The sequence below is a fragment of the Plecotus auritus genome, assembly GCF_963455305.1.
Source record: "Plecotus auritus genome assembly, chromosome: 8".
NCBI lineage: Eukaryota > Metazoa > Chordata > Mammalia > Chiroptera > Vespertilionidae > Plecotus > Plecotus auritus.
Window position 1 is genome coordinate 35,302,636 of NC_137782.1, and position 21,811 is coordinate 35,324,446.

A 21,811-nucleotide genomic window follows, 5' to 3' on the forward strand; every position below is an offset into this window, starting at 1 on the left:
TTGGCCTTAATCTCTCATCTTTAATGTTTGACAAAAAAGTTTATATATATAAACTTAATTTTTCTCCTTCAACTGGTATTTACATTATATATATAATGCATTGGCTAAATTATATTAAAATTAATATTATTTTTGTTTTCTCAACCATTTCTGTATATTTCTGTATTTCTGGGATAAATAAGGTATCTTTAAAAATAACAGGTGTACTTACCAGTTATTGGTGACTCTTGGTTTACTTGGTCTACTTGGTTTCTTTTCCAGTAAATGAGAAAGTGAATGATGGACGTTAAATCTTTAAGGAATAATTGGTTTTCAATTTTTTGTTTTGAACAATTTTGAGAATAAAACTAATCAAACTGTCAGCTTATAGGTCATTAAAAATAATTTCTGATGCTGGATCTCGATGTGAATTGTGGCATGTAACTTGAAAACAATTCCAAGTTACATTGCTCTAACAAAAATTCTCTACTCCTGTCTACCTCTTTATATGAACAAGTTTCTTGTTCCATATGGAAATAGAATTGGTGTTTTACCTGTTTGACAGTAATATGTATCCACAGATACATGAACTAATTTTTTAAAGCTCTGTTGATTTCTGAACTACTTTCCCAATAAAATTTAACAATGATTCAATTATATACTAATAATTTTAGTGAGACTTCAACATGATAAAATTCATCACTTAGAGCTTTATAGTCCCATAAAGTTAAAGATAGAATTAAAATTTCAATATATACATATTTTGTTATACAAAAGTTTAACAAATAATCAGGAAAAGACTTTCAAGCTTAAATATGCTATAATAGGATAAATAAAATGTAAATACCAGTTGAAGGAGAAAAATTAAGGAGGTCAAATTTATCTCAACTGAAAAAAACACTTTTTCATGTACTTTTAAATGGACAATGGAGTGTATCAAATCCCTTTGATATTTGAATTCTGTTCCTGAGGAATGCCTTTAAAATAATTTTATAAAAGTTATATTTTAAAATTTTAACATAGGGCATAAATTTCCTCCCTCTCAACTTTATAAACATATGTTGCAAAATTTCCAATGTAAACTTATCAATGTGCAAGGAAGTGCCCAGTTTATAAAATTCTTTAACTGGATATACAAGCATAAAAGACGACTGTCCAGGGTCAATGCCTCACAGACCTTGGAACTTATCAGCATCAGCTCCTTGCTCAGGGAAACAATTTCACTAAAGCAGGATCTCATAAAACAGTATCTATCCTTTGTTTTGTTCCTCATCCTGACAGTTTTGCTACAATATACCCTCCAGAATGAGTAAACTAATCTATTGACTCTGTTTTAAAAATAATTCCACCAAAGTAAAAAGTCCAGCCTGGTAAGTGTCCTGAGAGTCGTGTTCTCCTCCCCCTTCATCCTGTTATTCAGGGGCCAATGCCCTTTACAACTGAGCCATCTGTACAACCCTCCCTGGACTCCTAGCTAACCAGTCAAAAAGATACATACACAAAGATCCAGAGTTTTGAAACAGAAGCAGGTTAAGTTCATGGTGTGTGCAGAGTGAGTCTAACTGTGTCTGATACAGACAAAGAACTTGCAGGAACAATATTAGTGGCTTCAGATTCAGGTTGGTCAAGTTCAAATCGCAGCTTTCCCCTTACAATTTACCTGAGCTTGGTCAGTTTGCTTAGCCTGTGAGCTTATTGCCAAGCCTGTAAAATGGGGGTAATTTAGGTCATACACAGAAAAAAAGCACTTAGAATAATGCTCAGACATTTTAAGTATTCTATAAGCATTAGTTTCCTTTGGTTATATTATAATAGTTTTATCCATAAGTACTCTGCTGATTAGATATAAGGCTGATAAAGCCCCAGCCGGTGCCTGACAGAGACATGGTAGTGGTTATGCCTCACTTCCCATTTCTCTCCTTTAACCAACACACACTGTCATCCGCATCCTTCAAAGGAGAAATAGGGTGCCATAGCCTGTCCAATGATAACTCTATTGGGAGAGGAATGGTGATGGTCCAATGGCATGCAGATACCTGCTTAGTTCACCATTTTCTTTTAAAACACACTTATTACTCAAGATGAAAACGCAGGAAGGGAAAGAATGAAAGAAGAAAAAGGAAAAAGAGAAAGTTTAGGACCATGATAGCAGGCATGAGAATAAAAGAAGCCAAGATTCTGATTCCTGAAATTTCCCTAATCCCACACACTTTTCTAGCTTTTGGCCAAATTCTGCACCAGCACAGTTATCCTTAAATACAGCAGCAAATACAAGCTACTGCAAGGAGACAGAAGGGAAAGAGGCCAAGTCACTAACAGGATCTTCCAATTAAAAAAAAACAACACTATTAAAAGTTTTTTTTTCCTTTCTTCAATTTCCCAGGACTTTTCCCTCCTGCATCTTCTCCAAGTAGATGACACAACCTTCAAACACTAGCTTGATTAGGAGGCATTTGCCGAGAACCAATTCCAGCATGTAATAATTGCAGGGGTTTTACCAAAAGGTTGGTGAAGCTTGGGGAGCTCAACAGGGTTGAGTCACATGTAGTTTACCTGTTGGAAATGGCTACAAAGCATTTCCCCCAAACCTGAATGGAATTGTTAGCTGCCAGACAGCTCAGGGCATTTTATTGCCTCCTGTTGGCCAAACACCTGAACAGCCGTAGGCTATTCCCAAAACTGACAATCTCTGTAAACCCTTTGATATCATACCCTTTGAAGTGTATATTTCCACCTTGCCTTGGGACAAATTGTATTTAATAAAAGCTTGGGTCCTTGGTCAAGGAGGAGAGCCTTCTAGCTCCTTCAGCTGGAAGCTCCTCTGACCCCCAATGCCTTTCAAAAATATCTTTTGTCCAGGGACTCCTTCTTAATCATCTACGCGCAGCCCCTTTGTCCAGAATGCTGAACCCTTTGTAAGGCTGGGAAAAAGAACCCCGGCAATTGGCGCCCAACGTGGGGCCTAACCCTGGAAGTACCAACATCAATGGCAAGTTTCTGGACAAAGAAGTGTTCGCCTGAGCGGATGGAAAGTTCACTGTGCGTAGAGCTCACGTCAGCTTCGGAACCCCGCGGATCTGCAAGTGCGTGAGTGATACTTTGTGTTTCAGTCAGATTATAACGGGGAAGAATTTGGCAAATAGGCAAAATGATAAAGAAATTGGACTATCAAAAGGTACTTCTTTAAATCAGGCTGAAAAAAAGAGTACCGTGGTCATCTTTAATATGGTTTCTTGTTCAAATGATGAAAAACCTAATTTGTTTTGAGGATGGAAAATCTGTAATTTCTAAAAAGCCACCAAATCCTCTGCCCCTGGAGAGGAGAGACTGGGCGGCTAGAGAGATTAAGGCCGTCAGCTCTCTCCCCAGGAGATTACTCAAAGTTTTGTTCAAAAATTACAGAAGAACTCGCTGGGAAATGCAAATTTTGGCCAAGTTAACCTTGGGTGCTAGTAATTACTTCAGAAAGCAAAAAAGGAAAAAACTTAGGATCTGTCTTTATCTATTGAGCATGAAAAGATACTCGACCAGATCTGTTACTAAAACTTCCCCAGAGCAACCAGGATGTGGGGGAAGGGAGACATATGGCAACTCTCCAATATGGAAGCCCACTCTCCCAGTATGCTAATTTAAAGTTTCCTTTCTCGCCATGAAAAAGTTTTAAAGCTACACCCTTTGTTAATGGAGGGAGGGGTAGTCACCCTTCCCCCAGCAGAACAGGTAGGCCAGCTTCCCCCCAATAGTTTTCCCGAGGCGGCAAACTCTTAAAGAAAAAAAATAGTGGCTCCTTTGAAATCAGTTTCCTGCCAGCAGCCATCTTTAAGGCATGTGGTAATTTGCATTTCAATGGCTACAAACTTCCTCCAAACTCGTTTGGCAGTAAAAAAAAAAAAAAATTCGAAGTTTGCTTAATTATATAAATAATAAAGTTAAAGGTTTAGATATTTTGAAGTGACAAAATGCTAAATATTTGACTGGCTAGCTCTAAAAGTTTAAATTTGATATCTTAAGATAATTATAAAAAATATTATATTTGATGGTTTTTTCCAAGTTAAAATTTCAAGGCTGTAACCGAGGGAAATATTTTAAATTTAACCAATCTAATATACTTGAAATCGCATGGAAAGCTTTATCAAATAAAAATTAATAACTATATTTTAAATGTTATAAAGGTTTTGGCCTCTCAGAAGGGCAAAATAAGTAACTAAATATTTCTTAAAATCCAACAACAGAATTTAAAATGACAAAAAGCCCATAGCCGCCTGCATTCTTAATTAGGCTGAAGGTGGGGCCACTTTTGCGCCTTGTGAATCAGACGTAAACATTTACTAAATTTACTTTGTTTTTTAATTAAAGATACCTACTTAAATTATAAACAATTAAATTCTAATAAAGACCAGACACAGCTAGTGAGATTTCTGTTTGCTGTAGGGATTTTGGTTTGCTCTTCCCTTGTGTATTGTGAGAATAAACAAACCATCTTTTCTGTCAAAGAACAGTTTAGGCAGCCACCATGATGGCCACATGGCTTGCCACTCCCCCTGGGGGCCACCATCTTGAAACAGCGTTTTTGTAAGCAATTTGATTAAGTCTTCTAAGAAAGTTACTAAGACCTCCCATGATCCCTCTGTATATTCAAATTAGCCTAAGGGGATACTCTTAAAATATAAAATTCTAGCTTAATAAAAAGGAGAAATTTTAAATTTTTGAAATCTCTTTCACTGTTATTTACTGTGTAAACTAAGATTGTTATTAAAATATTAAATCTGATCCATACTAGTGGTCACCATAACCTTAGAGAAGTTGTTTCATCTGACATGGCCTGGCAATAGCTGCTGGGATTAAGCAGCAGCCCTGTAGATTGCTCAGTAATAAAGAAAGACAAAGATTCTTAAGTAAAACGCTATGTAGCCTGAAAATTATTTTGGAAGGAAATAAAGAGGTTTTCTTCAAACATCTGAAGAACTGTAATTGAAAGTCAATATATTTGGCCCCTTAAACTAAATAATTTGTGTTTTTGTCTGACAAAGCTAATGTTAAAGTTACTCAAAGACTAATTGCAAAAATTTAATATCATTTATTATCTTTAACCTAGGACAAGTGAAGTTAAAAAATAAACCTTATTTCAGATTAATTTAAGTTGGCTAATTAAAATAAGTGAATATTCATGAAAACTTAATTGTACTGGACAAAAAACTGTTCTGAACTATTCAGTCACATTTTTTGCAAAAAAAAAAAAAAATTAAAAGTTATCAAGACTGCATTATAAAATTTCAAAAGCCTCCTAATAATTAAATCAAAAAAGGGGGGATAGTGGAAAAATATGATATGTGGAGGAATATCCTGTAAGTAAATTACATCAAGAAATTTTTTACTTTGAAAATTAATTTTCATTTGTTATGATAATAGCAAGATACCCATGAAAAATCACATAGTGTCAAAATAAGCCAAAGGAAAATGGTTTCGGCAAAAAATAAAAAGGATCCCAAGTCAAATTTATAGAAAAGATTCCTTTATTAACCTTTGGTCGAGAATATGTTTGTATATTTCCAGAAAAGCCCATGTGGATTCCTGCAACAACGGATCCCAGAGAGGAATTGGCAGGACTGCTCCAGCCACAGAACGGAGGAGAAACAGTCCAGAAAAGAAGATGGTGAAGACGCCTTGCCATGCTAGCAGTCAGCAGCTATGCGTCGCTGCAGGTTGCCCAGGACCAAACCAGAGAAGGTCGGACCTGCATTGACACTGTTTGTCCACCATCCAGAACTGAAATATCATTGCTGACATGTACACATAAAGAACAGTTGGACATTGAAATTGGGACTCAAAAAACTGTTGGCCCAGATAGAAACTGACTGCAGGCTAATTCCTTTAATGCCTGACAGCAATTTAAAGGGACTTGATAGAACTCTGTCCTTTCCATTGAATTTAAAAATCTTAAAACATCCATTCTTGTTAATTTTAAAAAATCAAAAAGGGCGTGATGCCGAGAACCAATTCCAGCATGTAATAATTGCAGGGGTTTTACCAAAAGGTTGGTGAAGCTTGTGGAGCTCAACAGGGTTGAGTCACATGTAGTTTACCTGTTGGAAGCGGCTACAAAGCATTTCCCCCAAACCTGAATGGAATTGTTAGCTGCCAGATAGCTCAGGGCATTTTATTGCCTCCTGTTGGCCAAACACCTGAACAGCTGTAGGCTATTCCCCAAACTGACAATCTCTGTAAACCCTTTGATACCTTACCCTTTGAAGTGTATATTTCCACCTTGCCTTGGGACAAATTGTATTTAATAAAAGCATGGGTCCTTGGTCAAGGAGGAGAGCCTTCTAGCTCCTTCAGCTGGAAGCTCCTCTGACCCCCAATGCCTTTCAAAAATATCTTTTGTCCACAGACACCTTCTTAATCATCTACGTGCAGCCCCTTTCTCCAGAATGCTGAACCCTTTGTGAGGCTGGGAAAAAGAACCCCGGCAGGCATTCCATTTTAAGAGAGAGAGAAAAACATTCAAAGAAAATATTATTTAGAGGTGTCTTCCCTCCCTCCCCTCAATGCAGTGTCCACATACTCATGGGCATCTCCTAATTCCCACAGGCACACTGCAACTCCTCCCCCTCCCCCTGTGAGCTGACCCCTGCAGAGCCCTGCCTCAGGGGCTTCCTTGCTATAGACTCGGCTTCCAGTGCACTTGCCAGGCCAGCCCTCAGCTCATCTATATGCCCCTCAGGATTGTCTGCCAGCTCGTGTGAGCAAATCCTCATCTTGGACTCGCTCATGTCCTGAGTAGCCAGCTCAGCCAGGCCACAGGGCCTCTCACAGAGCTCAGCCCGGAGTCCTCGCCCACAGACGGTGCAGCAACCTTCTGAGGCAGGAGGACTCCATGCTGCCTCATTCCACTCCAGTTCCACAGAACTTTTATTTCTGGAAAAGCCTATGCCTTGCAAACAACCCTGGACTATTCTTCCAATCACTGATGATCCCTCACCCCTGTGTTCAAATTTAGTGTATGGAACTGACGCATGAAAGATGAACCCTGGAGTAGGAGGGGTGGCCCAGAATAGAAGAAACAGTATACATTCAGAAAGCATCCTGAGAGAAAAAAGAAGCCAACTTAATAACAATTTCCCCTTTATAGAGAGATACAGAACAACAACCTGGTGGCGGGTAGCTTTGTTATTTTCACTAAAAGCAAGCCTAGGAGTGCCAGAGGGTGAAGAGGGAGGAGCACAGGTCAGCTCCACAGAACAGCCTGCTCCAACTGAAACCCTCAGAAACAACACCAATCAAGGGTGTGTGACAGCAAGACAGTGCACATGTAGGGAAGACTTCATGGCTGAGGAATCAATTTTCAAAATCATTTAATCTGATCCACATAATCCTTTTAGAGACTCAGGTATTACAACATCCATTTTATTCTTCAGGGACTTGAGTCACAATTAGAAGACCTGACCCAAATGACATCCCAGATGGGCGCAGAACCGAACATTAGGACCTAAAGGTCCAGTCCTGGGGTCCTCTTCATCCTTAACAACGAGCAAACCACCCCATTTTCTCTCCAGCTGCTCAGGAATCTTTCCAAATAAGTTCTTATGTACAAATTTGCATCTGTTAAATGATCATCATTTCATAAAAATTAATCTAAACCTATGTTTTAAAAACCACTCTGAAAGATACTATTACTCTCTTAATATTCACTTATTCTAACTTTCATTAATGTTCACTTTATTTTGGTATAAATCTCCCTAATAACACTGCAAAAAAAATTATTTAAATAAGCAAAGTACAAAAAGTGATTTTAAACAAGCAAAGTACAAGAATCTATTTATTGCAGACTATTACACATCAGATAGTTATTTTCCACTGTGATTAATTAGACCCGCTCATTGGATTGTTTTAAATCCCTCAAATACGGATCTACATGCTTTCTTTGCCTCTGTTCAACCTCAAAAGAAAAAACAATTTGTTCTGAAGAAGGTGATTAACATCAGTCTCCAAAGGCCTGCCCACTTCCACCTGAAGTGAGTCTTAAAATAAATTATCTCTGACCTTAGAGAGGCACTTTGCCCCTGAGAACACTAAGGCACACAGATAAGAGATTTACAAAGGATTTTACACATTTCACCTCAATCAGATATCCAGATGCTAAACACAAGAAATTACAAAAACAATTCTATCCAGAGGATTTGAAGTGACACCGAAGACAACGTTCTGCCCTCTTCTGCTCATGAAAAATATGGATAATGTCTCCAATCAATTAATTTCATTCAAGTTGCTTAGAAGCTAAGTACTTTTCCTTTAATTTACTATGTCAGAGGGCTGTGAAATAGCAGTAGTTACACTGCACTGCTGGGCTCCACCAAATTTACAATTGTTTTAAATGTCAAAATGAGAAATTGTACCAAATATTTAAGCATACTTTGGGCCCAACAGGCAGGAACAAGAACACAGGCTTTGGGCCCAAGAGGCCCTGGAGGAAAGGAACACTCTGGGGCTCAGAAAGAGAAGCACCCCTATCGGTGTGACATTAAAAAATGTGTTGGGGCCTCAGAGTTCCATAAACCATAAAATAAATGAGTGCCATGTAAAGGACCCAACACCTAGGTGGCATACAATATTCAAACTTCCTCTGCCCTTGCTCCTGGGAAACCAGAGGAAATAGAGTTAAGTTTATCAACATGACCACTAATGGGAGAAAACTTGAGACTGGGGAACCACAACCTATGGAGTTTGCAGACATAAAGGAAGCACACCAGGCAATGGTTCAAGGTTATTCATAGTCAAAGGGCTCCAACAATGACAGCAGCTATCATAGACCAGGCACTGTGTTTTCCAGAGGATAACCAAGGAGATAAACATCATCCCCTTTCACAGATGAAGAAACTGGCCTCAGAAAGGCAATGTGACTTTCACAGCTGATAAATGATACAGTCAGGAGGAAAAACTCACATTAAATCAGGCTGTAATCGCCTTCAGAACACACCTGGAAACACAGAAGATTGATTTCTTTATTTAGCTATTTATTTATTTCTAATTGTCAGTTAGCTGATGTGACCTCTGAAGCAAACCTATAAATCCGAATGCCACTGAATGACCCTATTTACAGATAAGGATATGAGTTCCCTGAAGTTAAATAACTTCCTTCTCAGATGGCAGTAAGTGGCAGGGTGGGACCTCAAATGCAGATCTTTCCATCCTAAATTCCTTTTTTTTTTTTTTTTTCATGATGCCAGTGACTTCCCAACTGTGTTCTTCAAAGCAGAGGCATCTCAGCATCTTGGAGCAGGGACCCTGGGTTCTTTCCGGCAGACCCCTGTACAGGCCCCAGTCTGCCACCTCTCCTTGTCTCCTCTACAATGTGGCCCTGCAGCCCCACACAGCAAGGAGTGAGGCCTATTTCCCCACCGTTGATGGTAGGCTGGCCGTGTGACTGGCTTTTACCAGAATAGTAAGGTGGAATGTGCCCTTATGATGAGCATGCCCAGAGGCCTTGGACCACTTCTGCCCTCTCTTTGGAAACCGCCTGCTCGGTAATGAAGGACCACATGAAGGAGAGCTGTCCCAGGTGAGGCCATCCTAGACTAATGTATAGCCAGTCAACCCCAAAATATCAGGAGAAACCAGCCAAGATCTGCTGCACAGAGACATATACGTAAAGTATACCAAGTCCAGCTTAGATCTACAGACCACTCATGGAACATGAAAAATAGTTAACGGTGTTGTTTTAAGCCTCCAAGTTTTGCAAGATTTGATTTATAGCAATAGCTAACCATTAAACTTGTTCCCCAATTTGTAGTCACTTTTTAAATCTGTCCACAAAAATTTTGTTTAACCAAAAGATTTTTATACTTTCTTACCTGTGTAAAATTTTGCTTAACCAAAAGATTTTGAGGCTTTAAAAATAAGCTGATAAGTACTGAACTTGGCTATAATAACTTCTATACTATCTTCCCACTCCAGTGTGCTTCACTTTTAGTGAGCTATGAATGAGTTCCATGGTGTCACTAGAAAGTAAAAGAAATGCACAGACACAAAAGTTACATTTAGAGCACAGCTATGAACAACTACATCCTCAAGTATGAAGGAAAAAAGTGAGCTTCCTTTATGCATACTTTCCTTTGTGCAGAGGCAGCCGATGGCAAGTGTGGGAAGCATCTAAAATCCTTTAGACATCACTTCAACACCAACTACCTTTTAATAAGCAACTTCATGCTATATCAGGCAGCTCAGATCAGACCCAATGTTCTAGATATTTTCTCCAACCCTCATCTATCAAAAATGACCCATTGATCCAGATCTCATTCTTACACCATGGTATCTGACAAACTAATTTGAGCTAAGATATAGTAGATGACAAGCCTCATGCTCTTTAAGTGATTGGAGAGACCTCACAGATCCTTGAATTAAATGTCTTCATTTCACGAATGAGAAATCTGACATCTAAGGATGTCAACGTATTGAGGTGACAGCTAGTTGAGGATGTCATATTTAAGATGACTTAATAATAAGCCACCTCTCCCAGAGATGACATTTCAACAAGCACCTTTCTTCCTTGGTCAAAATGATGAGCTAGTGGAAATTTCAAGTGCTTTAACAGACTGGTGTGCCCATTTTAAGGTTTGTGAGTATGTGAAGAATTACTACAATCAAAATGTCAAGATTGTGGCCTATGCTTCTGGGGTCACTAAGGCCAATAATTCTACAATGTCCATATGTTTCGGTGCAGATGAGATGAAGGAATAAGTGCTGGAAAATAATCTTCCCAATATCATCTTGTCTCATAATCTTCTTTAAATGAGACATCTCAAAAGGCAGCTCTTATCTATAAATTTAAAAATCTAAAATCATCTGTGTTATTATTGTTCTAAAATGTCTTTATTCTTTCACTATAATATCCTAAAAATTCCAGACTGATATCACATTTACCAGAGGCCACCAAATTGGAAGATGGGTATGAAGCAGATAAGTTCTTATAAAATATCTTGTTTCATAATTCATTTTCTCTTCTGACACCAGAAAGCCTCCACTTCATAAAAGAAAATCTCTCCAGTCAATTATAGTTTGGTATGTAAAACTTCATGTAATGATCCTCAGATTCTTTCTTAACACTAGTCTAGAAGATGTAATAAATTATCCAAAGGGCAGAATCATTACTAATTTCAGTAGTCGTTAAACTTTAATGAGCACCAAACTCCTCTGAGGTGTTTACCAGTTTCTGTGACTGGACTCCAGAGATTTCTGACTCAGTGGGTCTGTGGGGCCATGAACATGCATTTTTAAGAAGAGTATCAGGTGAGTCCGATGCAGGTGTCCCACAATGCCTTCCATGGCACTGAGTAGTGCTGGCTTTTCATGGTGTCAATTCTGAGATGATCGATCACTTGGTTATTTTCAGGGTTTTTTCTTCTTTTAAAACATAATATTGGCCATATATTAATGACATATATGTGTGTTTAACTGCATCTACATACACATCACCTCTACGGTCTCCAGGCAGAAATATCAAAACTTTGAACCAAGAAAGGGTATCTCTTAGTTTGAACCATATGAAATTGCCAATACTCCATCTCTTCTGACCTATACAAACCGTGAGTTCATATGGTTAAACCTACAATGGACATGGACAATAGCAGAACAGACTGATGTCCCCTTTTCCTCATGATTGAACTGACATAGCCCTGTCACCTAACATCATGGCATTGGTTTAGTCTTTATAATAATCCAACAAGGTATTTTTCCAGAAAAGAAAACTGGGGTTCAGGAAAATTACATAACATGCCCAAGGCCACATGGGATTCAATGGTAAAAACAGAACTCAAAACCTAGAATACCTGATCTGCCCTGGTGGTGAGAGGAGGGATGGGGGAAGGAAGAGGGGGACTCTGAGCTTCTTTCCACACCCCAGGGCACCCCTCCCCCCAGCTGAATTCAGGGCCTTAACACCCTCCACTTTCCCAAGTGCCTCGGTGACTGGTGACTGGGCAGGCTCCCACTCCAAACCTTCTGAGAGTCAGTAACACAGAACTGTCTACAAGCTGCGCACAGCGGCTCCCCGACCATTGACAAGTCCTGGAAAGAAAGGGAGGGGCTCGCTAAAAAGCCATACAAACCACACAGGAAGAATATGGTAACTGAGAAAATAAGGCAAGAAGCCCCTTAATTTACACACATAACATAATCCCAGTCAGTAAAAATTGTGAAGATTTACACCACATTCAGTGGTCCACATTTCAAAAGTCAAGGAAGTGAAGATCACAATTTATGAGACTTGTCCAAGCAGCCTCTTTTTATTAAGTTTCATCACCTGAGTGTACCACACTGGATGGAAAAGGAAGGAGAGCATGCCAGCTGTACTAAAGATGAGCCAGTGATAAGGTGCGGAAGTCTGAGCTCTGTGTAGGTATAATTAATTTCATTCTATATCAGATAAAACTGCACAGACAGTATGTATTTTTCCCTGTCATGGTGCCTTCTTACTAGTGAACCATGGTTCTTTTAATACACCAATGACTCACATCCCCCCAAGAGGCATGATAAACCTACCGCATAAATTTTGTTTTTCAGTGATCAGTATTATATCAAAATCCTATGTTCTGGCGATAACTGGTTTATAAATTTTGATTACATATGATAAAATTACAGGCTTAATTTTACATAATTAACAAAAGGTAACACTTTTCCCCTTAAATTTATCAACTGAAACTTTACACGCCTATAAATTGCTAAGGTTACCAATCACAAAACCCACCACCGGGGCCTATGGTTAAGGTTATTACAAACGCTTAAAAAAGTCAAACTTTATAGAAAGAAAAAAAAGCAGCAATAAGCGTAAGTAATGTGATATTTTTTCTTCCCCAAGGGAACTTCATTCAGTCATTTATTTATTCAACAAATGTTTACGAAGTGATTACTACATGCTAAAAACACTGTTCAGTAATTTGAATTACACATTTTCAGCATTTATTTTAAAAGGAATGCTTCAGACCACTTTATAATGTTGTATCTAGATAGAAAACAATGAGCCAATTTCAAGCATGTGGTTATGACATGATTTAAAGTACCTCAAACTACTCCAACTGAGAAGAGAGAGCAAATAGGATCATCAAAACTGGATTGTGGAACAGACTGATGTACCTTGATGTGAGGTTGGGGGGGATGAGAAGAGATAAACCAAAGAACTTATATACTTATATGCATAGCCCTGGACCCTGGCAATAGGGTAGGAAGACCTGGGGCGGGGGGTGGGGGGGGCTGGGAGAAGGGAGGGATGGGAGGAAAATGGGAAATATCTGTAACACTATCAACAATAAAAATATATTTAAAAATAATAATCCAGGCAATGAAAAAAAAAATGGATTGTGAAATGGGTGTGGTCTAGGTCCCTTCATCGTGTCAGAAGGCCATCTCGGAACCTGTTCTGATTCTATCTCTGGAAGCAGAGGAAAAGCAATGGGGCCTCAGGAACCCGAACTGAAACATATTCTTTTCATTGTATGCAATAACTCTGCTTTCTGCATAATGAACAGGAATGAGAGATTAAAATGAATATTCACCCATCTGAAAACAAACCGATGCTCCGTAAATGTAGCCCATAAAAAGTAAATGCTTTGCTTCTGCTCAAGCTGCTGCTGCATTTTGAAATAAATCATTCTGTTAAACGGTGGCCTTTTCCTCCAGGGAAGATTCTAAAGTTGCATCCATTTTAACAAGTCTCTGACAACACTACTCTCATCACTCTCTCCTGTACACCTGACAATCATTGCTCTTTTGCCTGAGAGGTTATGCCCCTCCCCCATTCACCCCAGTTCTAAGGTAAGTGACACAGCCTTCTTCTAGCACATCCTTCATCCTCTCCTTGCTTTCAACTCAGGGCCCAACACTTGTGCATCACATAAAAAGTTTGTAATGACTCATGGTCTTCTGAGTTGTAAGCAGACTAACTTACTGAATCAGATTTCCATATAAATTTTAACGACTTCCTGATTTATATACCTAAATTGACAGTGTTGTAGAAGTAATCTCTTGCAGATGTAAGCACAGTACACAGGCCACTTCATATGAATGTTACACACCTACACATGTCATTCACTCCCCTGCCTTTTCTAGTCTATTACTAAAATGCCTGATGGAGAAGGCCTGGAAGGCTAGCATGAACTCTTACTTAGTTTGCACATATATACTACTTCTTTTAGTTCCACTGCTATGTATGGAATCACAACATAGCTTACAGCCAAGAAAAAGAAAGAAGGAAGATGATCACAGATGAACCTAAATTGTCTTGGGGTTGGTGCTAGAACAACAAACTAAACTACAATGACTACTAGTGGAACTTCCACTAAAGAATTTAATTTCACAATAAAGAGTCAGAGAAACATGTACAGGAAGATGAATTTCCACTAACCAGCACGCCTTCCGTGAGCTGTGAGTGAGTGCAGGAAGCCTGCTGAGGAAGGCTGGGCCTCTGGCTCCTGCAGGTGGGGTTAGGGATGCAGCTACACCTAGTGATCAGCTGCGGATTGCAGCAGCAGGAGCAGGAAGCAGGAGGCTGGGCTGCCTTGTGAAAAGCACTCTGCCACTGATTCTCTCTCTCCACGTCTGGTGACAACGTTTTCAAGATAAATTTGTTACATGACATCACAATCACTCTTATTTGCCTGGAGTATTAAATGACAGAGATGCAATGATTGTCTTTTGTGAATAACAGAAAAACAAGGCTCGATTTTAGGATACACATTGTCAGTATTTTAAAGAGATGTATAATGAAAACCTTTCATTTTCTATTTGAAAGTTGAGTTCATTTCCAAAGGCAAAATTTCACATTTCCACATTACAACTCCAACTTCTATGTTTATTAATTCCCAGTTCTCTACTAAGAAAGTCTTTGTTCCTTTTCTATTTCAGCCGATTTTGAAACTTTTAATAGATGGATGATTTTTCAAAATATGGAAACTATATCTTTCTTACCTTTGCTCATTGCCATCCCTGTGTTCCCTCACCAAAAAGGGGCCTCACAGAGTAAGTGCTCAAGAAATATTTACTTGAATTAAAGGAATTCTTTTAATAGGCACATTGGGCTCTCTGCTTATTACAACAAGCCAACAAATGTCTTCTACACACAATATCAACCCAGAAAAATTTCCAATGGCTAATCATCACTGCAAAATTTAATTAAAACTTTACATTGTGGTAAGTAAAATTATAGGAAACTTTTTTTTACAACTGGCTGGATCCAATATCTTCCCCAGATAAGACTATTATTTGAAATGTCACACTGGCAGTTTCACCTAACACTCACATCATCAGCCTGTGCATAATTTTGGCTGTGTTCACCAAGAGGCTAATAAGTGCATGTGAATTATATTTTCACCCCTAGTTCTCTTTCAGCTCTTGTCAAGGGAGGCTGAAAATGCAGGACAGGGATGCCAGTGCTTTCAGAACAGCAGTTATCACACTTCAGCCAGTAGCAGAATCCCCTAGAGCCTGCTGCCTGCGTGCCCAGAGTTCCTGACTCAGGAGGTCTGGGCGTGGCCCCGGAGCCTGGGTGTTTAACAAGTTCCCCAGATGCTCATACGGCTGGTCTAAGGACAACAATTGGAGAATACTCTTGTGGAACAACGTTTCTCAGAATGTGCCTCAAACCAGGATCACCTGGGGATGCAGTGGGAGCCTCCAGGGACCTTCCACTTCAGCATCACCATGGCTCACCATAGAAACCAACGTTGGGAAGGACCACCTTCTAGGCCAGTGGTCGGCAAACTCATTAGTCAACAGAGCCAAATATCAACAGTACAACGATTGAAATTTCTTCTGAGAGCCAAATTTTTTAAACTTAAACTTCTTCTAACGCCACTTCTTCAAAATAGACTCGCCCAGGTCGTGGTATTTTGTGGAAGAGACACACTCAAGGGGCCAAAGAGCCGCATGTGGCTCGCGAGCCGCAGTTTGCCGACCACGGTTCTAGGCAATCCTGGGCACACTAAGTTTTGAGAAGCACAGGTTTAAACAAGTTCACTGCCAACACTGGCTCAGCACCCCCAAGTCCTTCCCGAAACCACCGAAGCTGCTGAGGTATAGATCTATCTGCATATTTTGTCACTCTTGATTGCCCTCCCTTCCTTATGTTCCACCCTTATCAGCAAAGAGTGCAAGGACAGCCCCTGCTAGGATGTCCAGAACTTATGTTGCTTACACCTGAGCACACAACCCTTTCCTTCTCATGTATGGTTCTGTTTATTTTTCTCTCACACAGTCCCACCCCTTAATTATGTCCTGGCCTTGCCAGCCGCCCCACTGATGGTGGGACTACAAACTACCAAGGGTGATGACTAAAGCTTTCCTACTCCCCACCCAACACCAAGCCGTACTACTTATCTTCCCCTGTAGTTTTGGAGCTACAGTGCACACTCAGGCTTTCTGATGACTAAACTGAAAACCACGGCAGTATTTTAGGAGCCTGAAAAGCTGAATCCTCCTATGATGGGAAGTTTCTATTATTTTCTATCTTTTTAAAATTTATCATTAGTGAGTTTGAAAAACTTTTGTAATTAAACTTTCTCTCACTTATAACGTAAGCTTATTAATATGTTGATTCATAAAGATAATAAGCACCCTAAGGTATGGAACTGTAAGGAAGTTCGTGGGAAGTTGAATTCCAAAGAGTAAAATCTTAGATTAAAATTGAAAGCATGATGTACATCACCCTTATGAAAAATGTTTTACTGTGGAAAAGTATGTAACTAATTAAAACGCCTGACCCTCTAAATATAAAACTATGTCTTAGACTTAGATAATAACACTCACTGAAAGGAAACAATACCTAATGCAAAAGAGTTCCTCTACCAAAATGGATATATAGAGCCTACTGATTCCTAGAATGTATTACAATTGCTAGGGACCTATGAAAAATTTAAATAAAGTCATCAACTTTTATAGAATTGTCACAGACATACTTACATGTTAAAACTTACTTTTCCCCAAACTAAAGATTATGCTTAATTCATATACCGTTTATATAATCTGAACACATAATACAGTTTAATTTTTCATTAAGTTCATTTAGAATTACTCACTGTATGTATATATATATATTACTTTTCCATATGTCACTATATATAAGTAACTTCTCTTCTGAAAACCTTTATACTAACCCTTTGAAAACAGGAGAGACTAAATCCTTTAATTTTCCAGATCAGAATAATTTGCTGCACTCACGCAATACTTTATATATAGTGATAAAATATATATGCCATGACTCTAGTTATCTGAAAAAGAAAAAGTCAAACAGCTAACCAAATCTATCCCCATTCTTTGTAAATTTAAATGTCAAATTGTTGTATTTTGAAATAATTTTGGACATATGAAAAAGTTGCAAAAATAGTACAAATATTTTAAGTACACACTTTACCTGCCTTCCACAACCCAACATAACCACAGACTTACCAAAACTAAGAAATTAAACATTGGTACAATACTACCAACTAAATCCAACTGTTTTCCAACAAACGTCCTTAAAAGAATATTTTGAAAAATGAATTTCTCAACAAAAGTCCCAAATTCAGTTATATTAAGGTTTGATCTGTTCCAAATACTTACAATAGTGAAACAAAGGGCCCAATCTGTCTGTATTTCTATTTCTGCAGACCAAAGTTTGCTTAACAGAACTTAGCACACCAGTCCCATTATAATGTAAAACTAAGCACTTTGTTGTATAATATATATTATAACTTGGCTTTTTGAAAAACTGGAAGAAAGAGGAATAACTTGCCAGCTGTTTGGCTTTCACTATGGAAAAGAATTTCAAGCAAAAGTAAAATGATTTAACTTTCTTCCTCACAGCTAACTTGTATACCTTTTTACATAAATTATTTTTAGTGATCATTAAAAGTCTAGAAGGCAGAAAGTGAGCCTCCAATATTTTGCCTAACAAATTAAAAATTACCAAAATAATAATTTTTAAATGGAAATGTTTACAGTAGATGAAGTCATCATGGACCAAAAACCTCTTTTCTTTTTTTTCTTACAATAAGTTTAGCACTTTATTTCTGATGTCTGGCATCCAAATTACATGTAGTAGACTTCCAGAAATGATTAATTAACAATTACATAAATTCCAAACCCATTCCACAAGAGGATATGAGAATGAGGAGTACTGCATAAGGGGAGTAGCAAAGTACCTTGTGTATAAATCTTAGTTACATAAAAATACCTCCACTGATTACATAGAACCTCATGAGCTAGTCCTTTGGGTGGCCTAGAGGACCTCTAAGGAAAATGTTCCTTTCATATGAGGAAAAATGCAAGCCAATTCTAAATTCTAACAATCACTTCTCTCCCTCCCTTTTGTGTCAGTCATTTCAAGCACAGCTTGCATGTTTGCAAATGATCAGGATTGTTAACTTATTCAACAAATAGTATGTTAAGTCTAAGGCTCTACCTTAAGTGTTTTACGGAGAACCAAAGGGAAAATAATTGACTTTGCCCTCAACAAGCTTACAGTCTAGCTTCTCTATCTTTAAAATGGATTCCCATGTCAGGTGAAAAGTAGCCACATTAATATAATTTCCAAAAGAATCATAAAAAGAAATTGCCGTGTCTCTCATAATATCATAATTAACTTTCTCAACATACATGATTTTCCAAAGCATTAAGTGCCTCATATCTGTATTACCTAAAATACAAAGTAGAGAGAGAAAAACAGGAATGTGCTGCAACATAACTGAACCTTGGGCACACAAAACTTGCCTACTTCGAATTTTTAAAATGTTAATATTTCTAAGCAATCTCTCAGATACTGTCCTTCATTTCCCCTTTACCCATGAATATATTAAGATAACTCTGGCTTTCCAAATATAGAGAAAACACACTTCAAGTCATGGTATGGTAAGTCAAACAAATAGAATGATATATTTCCTCGGAGGAGAAAAAATCTGGCTAAATTTTAGTGAAGATCTGTTTCGGTTCGATTGATAATTTAAAGCAGCCATAACACAGACACAGGTCAGTACTACCCAAGCTGAAATACTTTTTAATGATGAGGAACTAAATTGTGTAAATAAGCTACATAAATATTTGTTTCCAAACTCTTGCACACAACTTAAAAATCCATCCAAATGCTATTTGACACAGCTTCACTTTAAACAAATCCCAGGCAGGGGAGTTATAGTTCTAAGGTCCTCATACTTGCCTTCTAATACCAATAAGTTTTAAAGCTCTAAAACTGGCCAATCTGCTCCATATTTCACTAATAAAGAACGCAGACCAAAATCTCCATCAATCTTATATCAGGCAGCAGTGTGTCATTTTGTTAAATCCTCTGGAGCAAGTGCAATTACCAGGCAGTTAAGAAAATATTAAAGTTAGGTAAAAGGTATTTCTCTATTGAAGTTGTTTTGGGTTTCACAGCACTGAGCCAATCAGGCAAGTAACTACAAGCTCAACTTCACCTCTGCCACCAACTGTGGTCAAGGGTCCTGCAGCTCAACAACACACATGTTGTGCCTGTATGTGCCTCGGATGCCAAGGTGTAAAAATGTATGTCTCCACAGGCCGGAGAGCCAAATGTCATTTTCAATGTTTAAAATATGAGTTTACTACCAGTGAAAATCTCCATCAAATTACAAAAAAAAAAATAAAAAAATCCAACTTATTCATTCCTCCAGAATGGAAACCTACTTCGCAACCCAAGTTTAAGGCCAAATAGCGGGCTTTTTAAAATATATATTACATATATTAGTACATATATCTCCTTTTTGTTTCCCCCATTGACCTTCCCCCAGCCTCCCCTACCCCCTGTCGCATGCCCTCATCCCACCCCCCACCAGTGTCTTGTGGGCTTTTTATGAAAAGAAAAGCAAGATGCCCAGCGTCACCACTGTATCTGGACCTTAATGAAACTAACACACATGAGAAATAAAGTGTGAAATGCGCAAGAGTTTGCTGTCCATCCAGGCGTGTGCTCCAGGTACTACTGGTGATGCTCCCCTGACCCCCGACTCAGAACACTCCGCGCTTGCAAGCAGGCACAAGTGCGCACACACACTCACATGCACTGCCAGTCCCTTCCCTGCCCACCTGGGACCCCCGGGGCGGCGCGGCTGGGCTAACACGTTGCCACTGGCCAGCAGCGCTCTGCTGGGGATCGAGATTGGGAAAGTGGAGCTCGGTGGGCAAAGGGCCTCGGTGGCGCGAGGCCTGGGGTCCTGGCCATTCCCTCCTGGGCCGCCGAGTCTCCCTCTGGCACCAAGGAGGAATGCCCGCTTTGGCTTTCCGGAGCTGCCACGCGACTGCCTGAGGATCCCTGGCCACCGGGGACGACCGGCCGGGGCGGCGGCAGGAATGGCAGGGTGCTGGGCTTCCGTCACAGTCCCTGGAGCTGCAGCCGGTCGGGACGATCGCCGCGGGCGCAGCCTAGCACCAGAGATCCCGCCCGGCCGCTGCTCCGGGTCCGAAGGACCGCGCAGCGCCCACGCCCGGCGGCTGGCGGCTGCAGCTCCGAACTTCAGGCAAAGTTTTCTGCCGTTCCTCTTGGAACCGGCCGGGGACTCGGAGTGATGGCCGTCCGCCCGGATCGCGAGCCCAGGCAGCGGAGGAGCGGGGGCCAAGATGGGGGTCCTGGCTCCGGGGCTAGTGCTCCTGGCCAGCCCGCTCCGCCAGCGCGAGTTCTAGGTGCCCGCCCTCCCCAAAGGCCCTTCACCCACCCAGTGCCGGCAAAGGGGCTGGATCGGTGCCCGGCCCGCCGCGCCCCCTCCCCGGACGCTTCGACCGCCTGAAACTCTCCCACCCGGGAGCTGCCGGCGTCCCGGGCTCCCGCTCCGGCCCGCCTGCCCCAGGCGATGGCAAAAGTGGCCCCGCTTACCTGAAAACGCCTCCCCGGCGGCAGTTAGCAAAAGTCCGGCCAAAGTCGCCAGGCCAATCCCAAGTCTCATGTTGCAGAGTGCGCGCCGGGCCGCTCCTCGGCGGCGAAGGGTGGGCGCGCGAGGGCGGAGGGCGGTCGGGATCTTTGGGTTCAAGGCAGCGAGGAAGAGAACCAGTCTCCCAAAGTGCCAACAGCTGCAGAAGTCCGAACTCCAGTGGCTCCTAGGGCCAGGGGACAGGGTCCTGGTCTTCCGGCCCGGCCGCTGACCCCACGAGGCGTCTGGCGCTGCTGCAAGAGGGAGCGGAGGGCGCGTCCGCCGAGCCAAAATCCGCCCTCCGTTCCAGCGGGTGCTGCCGCTGTCCTTCCCCTGCTCAGGTCCGAGCCGCCGGCCGTGGCCGCGGCCGCGCGCGTCCTGCCGGCTGCCTCTCCGCCGGCAGCCCCGAGCCCAGCCCCCGGGAGGCGGCGCGCCAGTAGCCGAGCCCGCGCCGGCTCCGCGCGGGGCGCTTGCTCCCGGACTGACTGGCGGTGCCCCGCAGGCCGGCTGGAGGGAGAGCCCACGTCACGGCCGCCAGGCGCCGCCGCGGTCCGCTAGGGGGCGTGAGCGCCACCCCGCCGGCCCGCGCTGGGCGGCAGCGGCGCCTCCGGGGGTAGCGCGGCTGGCGGCTGCTGCTGCCACCGCCGCGCGGATGCGGCGTTACCGGAGCGTAGAGGAAGGGCGAGAAGGCTTTCCACCCGGCCCCCCTCCCGGCCCCAGGCGCGTCTCCTGCTTGTGGCTGGTCGGGCGGGGAGCTGCGCCTCGGCCAGAAGTTTGTCCCGGGTCAGGAGCCGCTAGTAGTTTGTGGGAGTGGCGACGGGACCAGCGGCCTGCGGCCCCGCCAACAGGCGAGGGAGCTTCGAACCGGCGGCGGACATCAGTGTTACCGAGCAGGGCCAGCTTCACACCCTTTGCAGGGCCCGCTCTCCCTGGAGGCTGCGGGAAAGCCG

General features: G+C 41.4%; 1 protein-coding gene across 8 annotated transcripts in view; it reads right to left on the reverse strand.

The window, feature by feature from the left end:
* PTPRM (protein tyrosine phosphatase receptor type M) overlaps positions 1 to 21,353 on the reverse strand; it is a 668,229-nt gene extending 646,876 nt beyond the window's left edge. For all 8 annotated transcript variants that reach the window (XM_080683128.1, XM_080683126.1, XM_080683127.1 and 5 more), the window contains exon 1: positions 20,828 to 21,353. In XM_080683128.1, coding sequence (XP_080539254.1) covers positions 20,828 to 20,897 — 70 coding nt within the window. In that variant the 5' untranslated portion in view covers positions 20,898 to 21,353. The remainder of the gene's footprint in view (positions 1 to 20,827) is intronic.
* Positions 21,354 to 21,811: the final 458 nt, after the last annotated feature.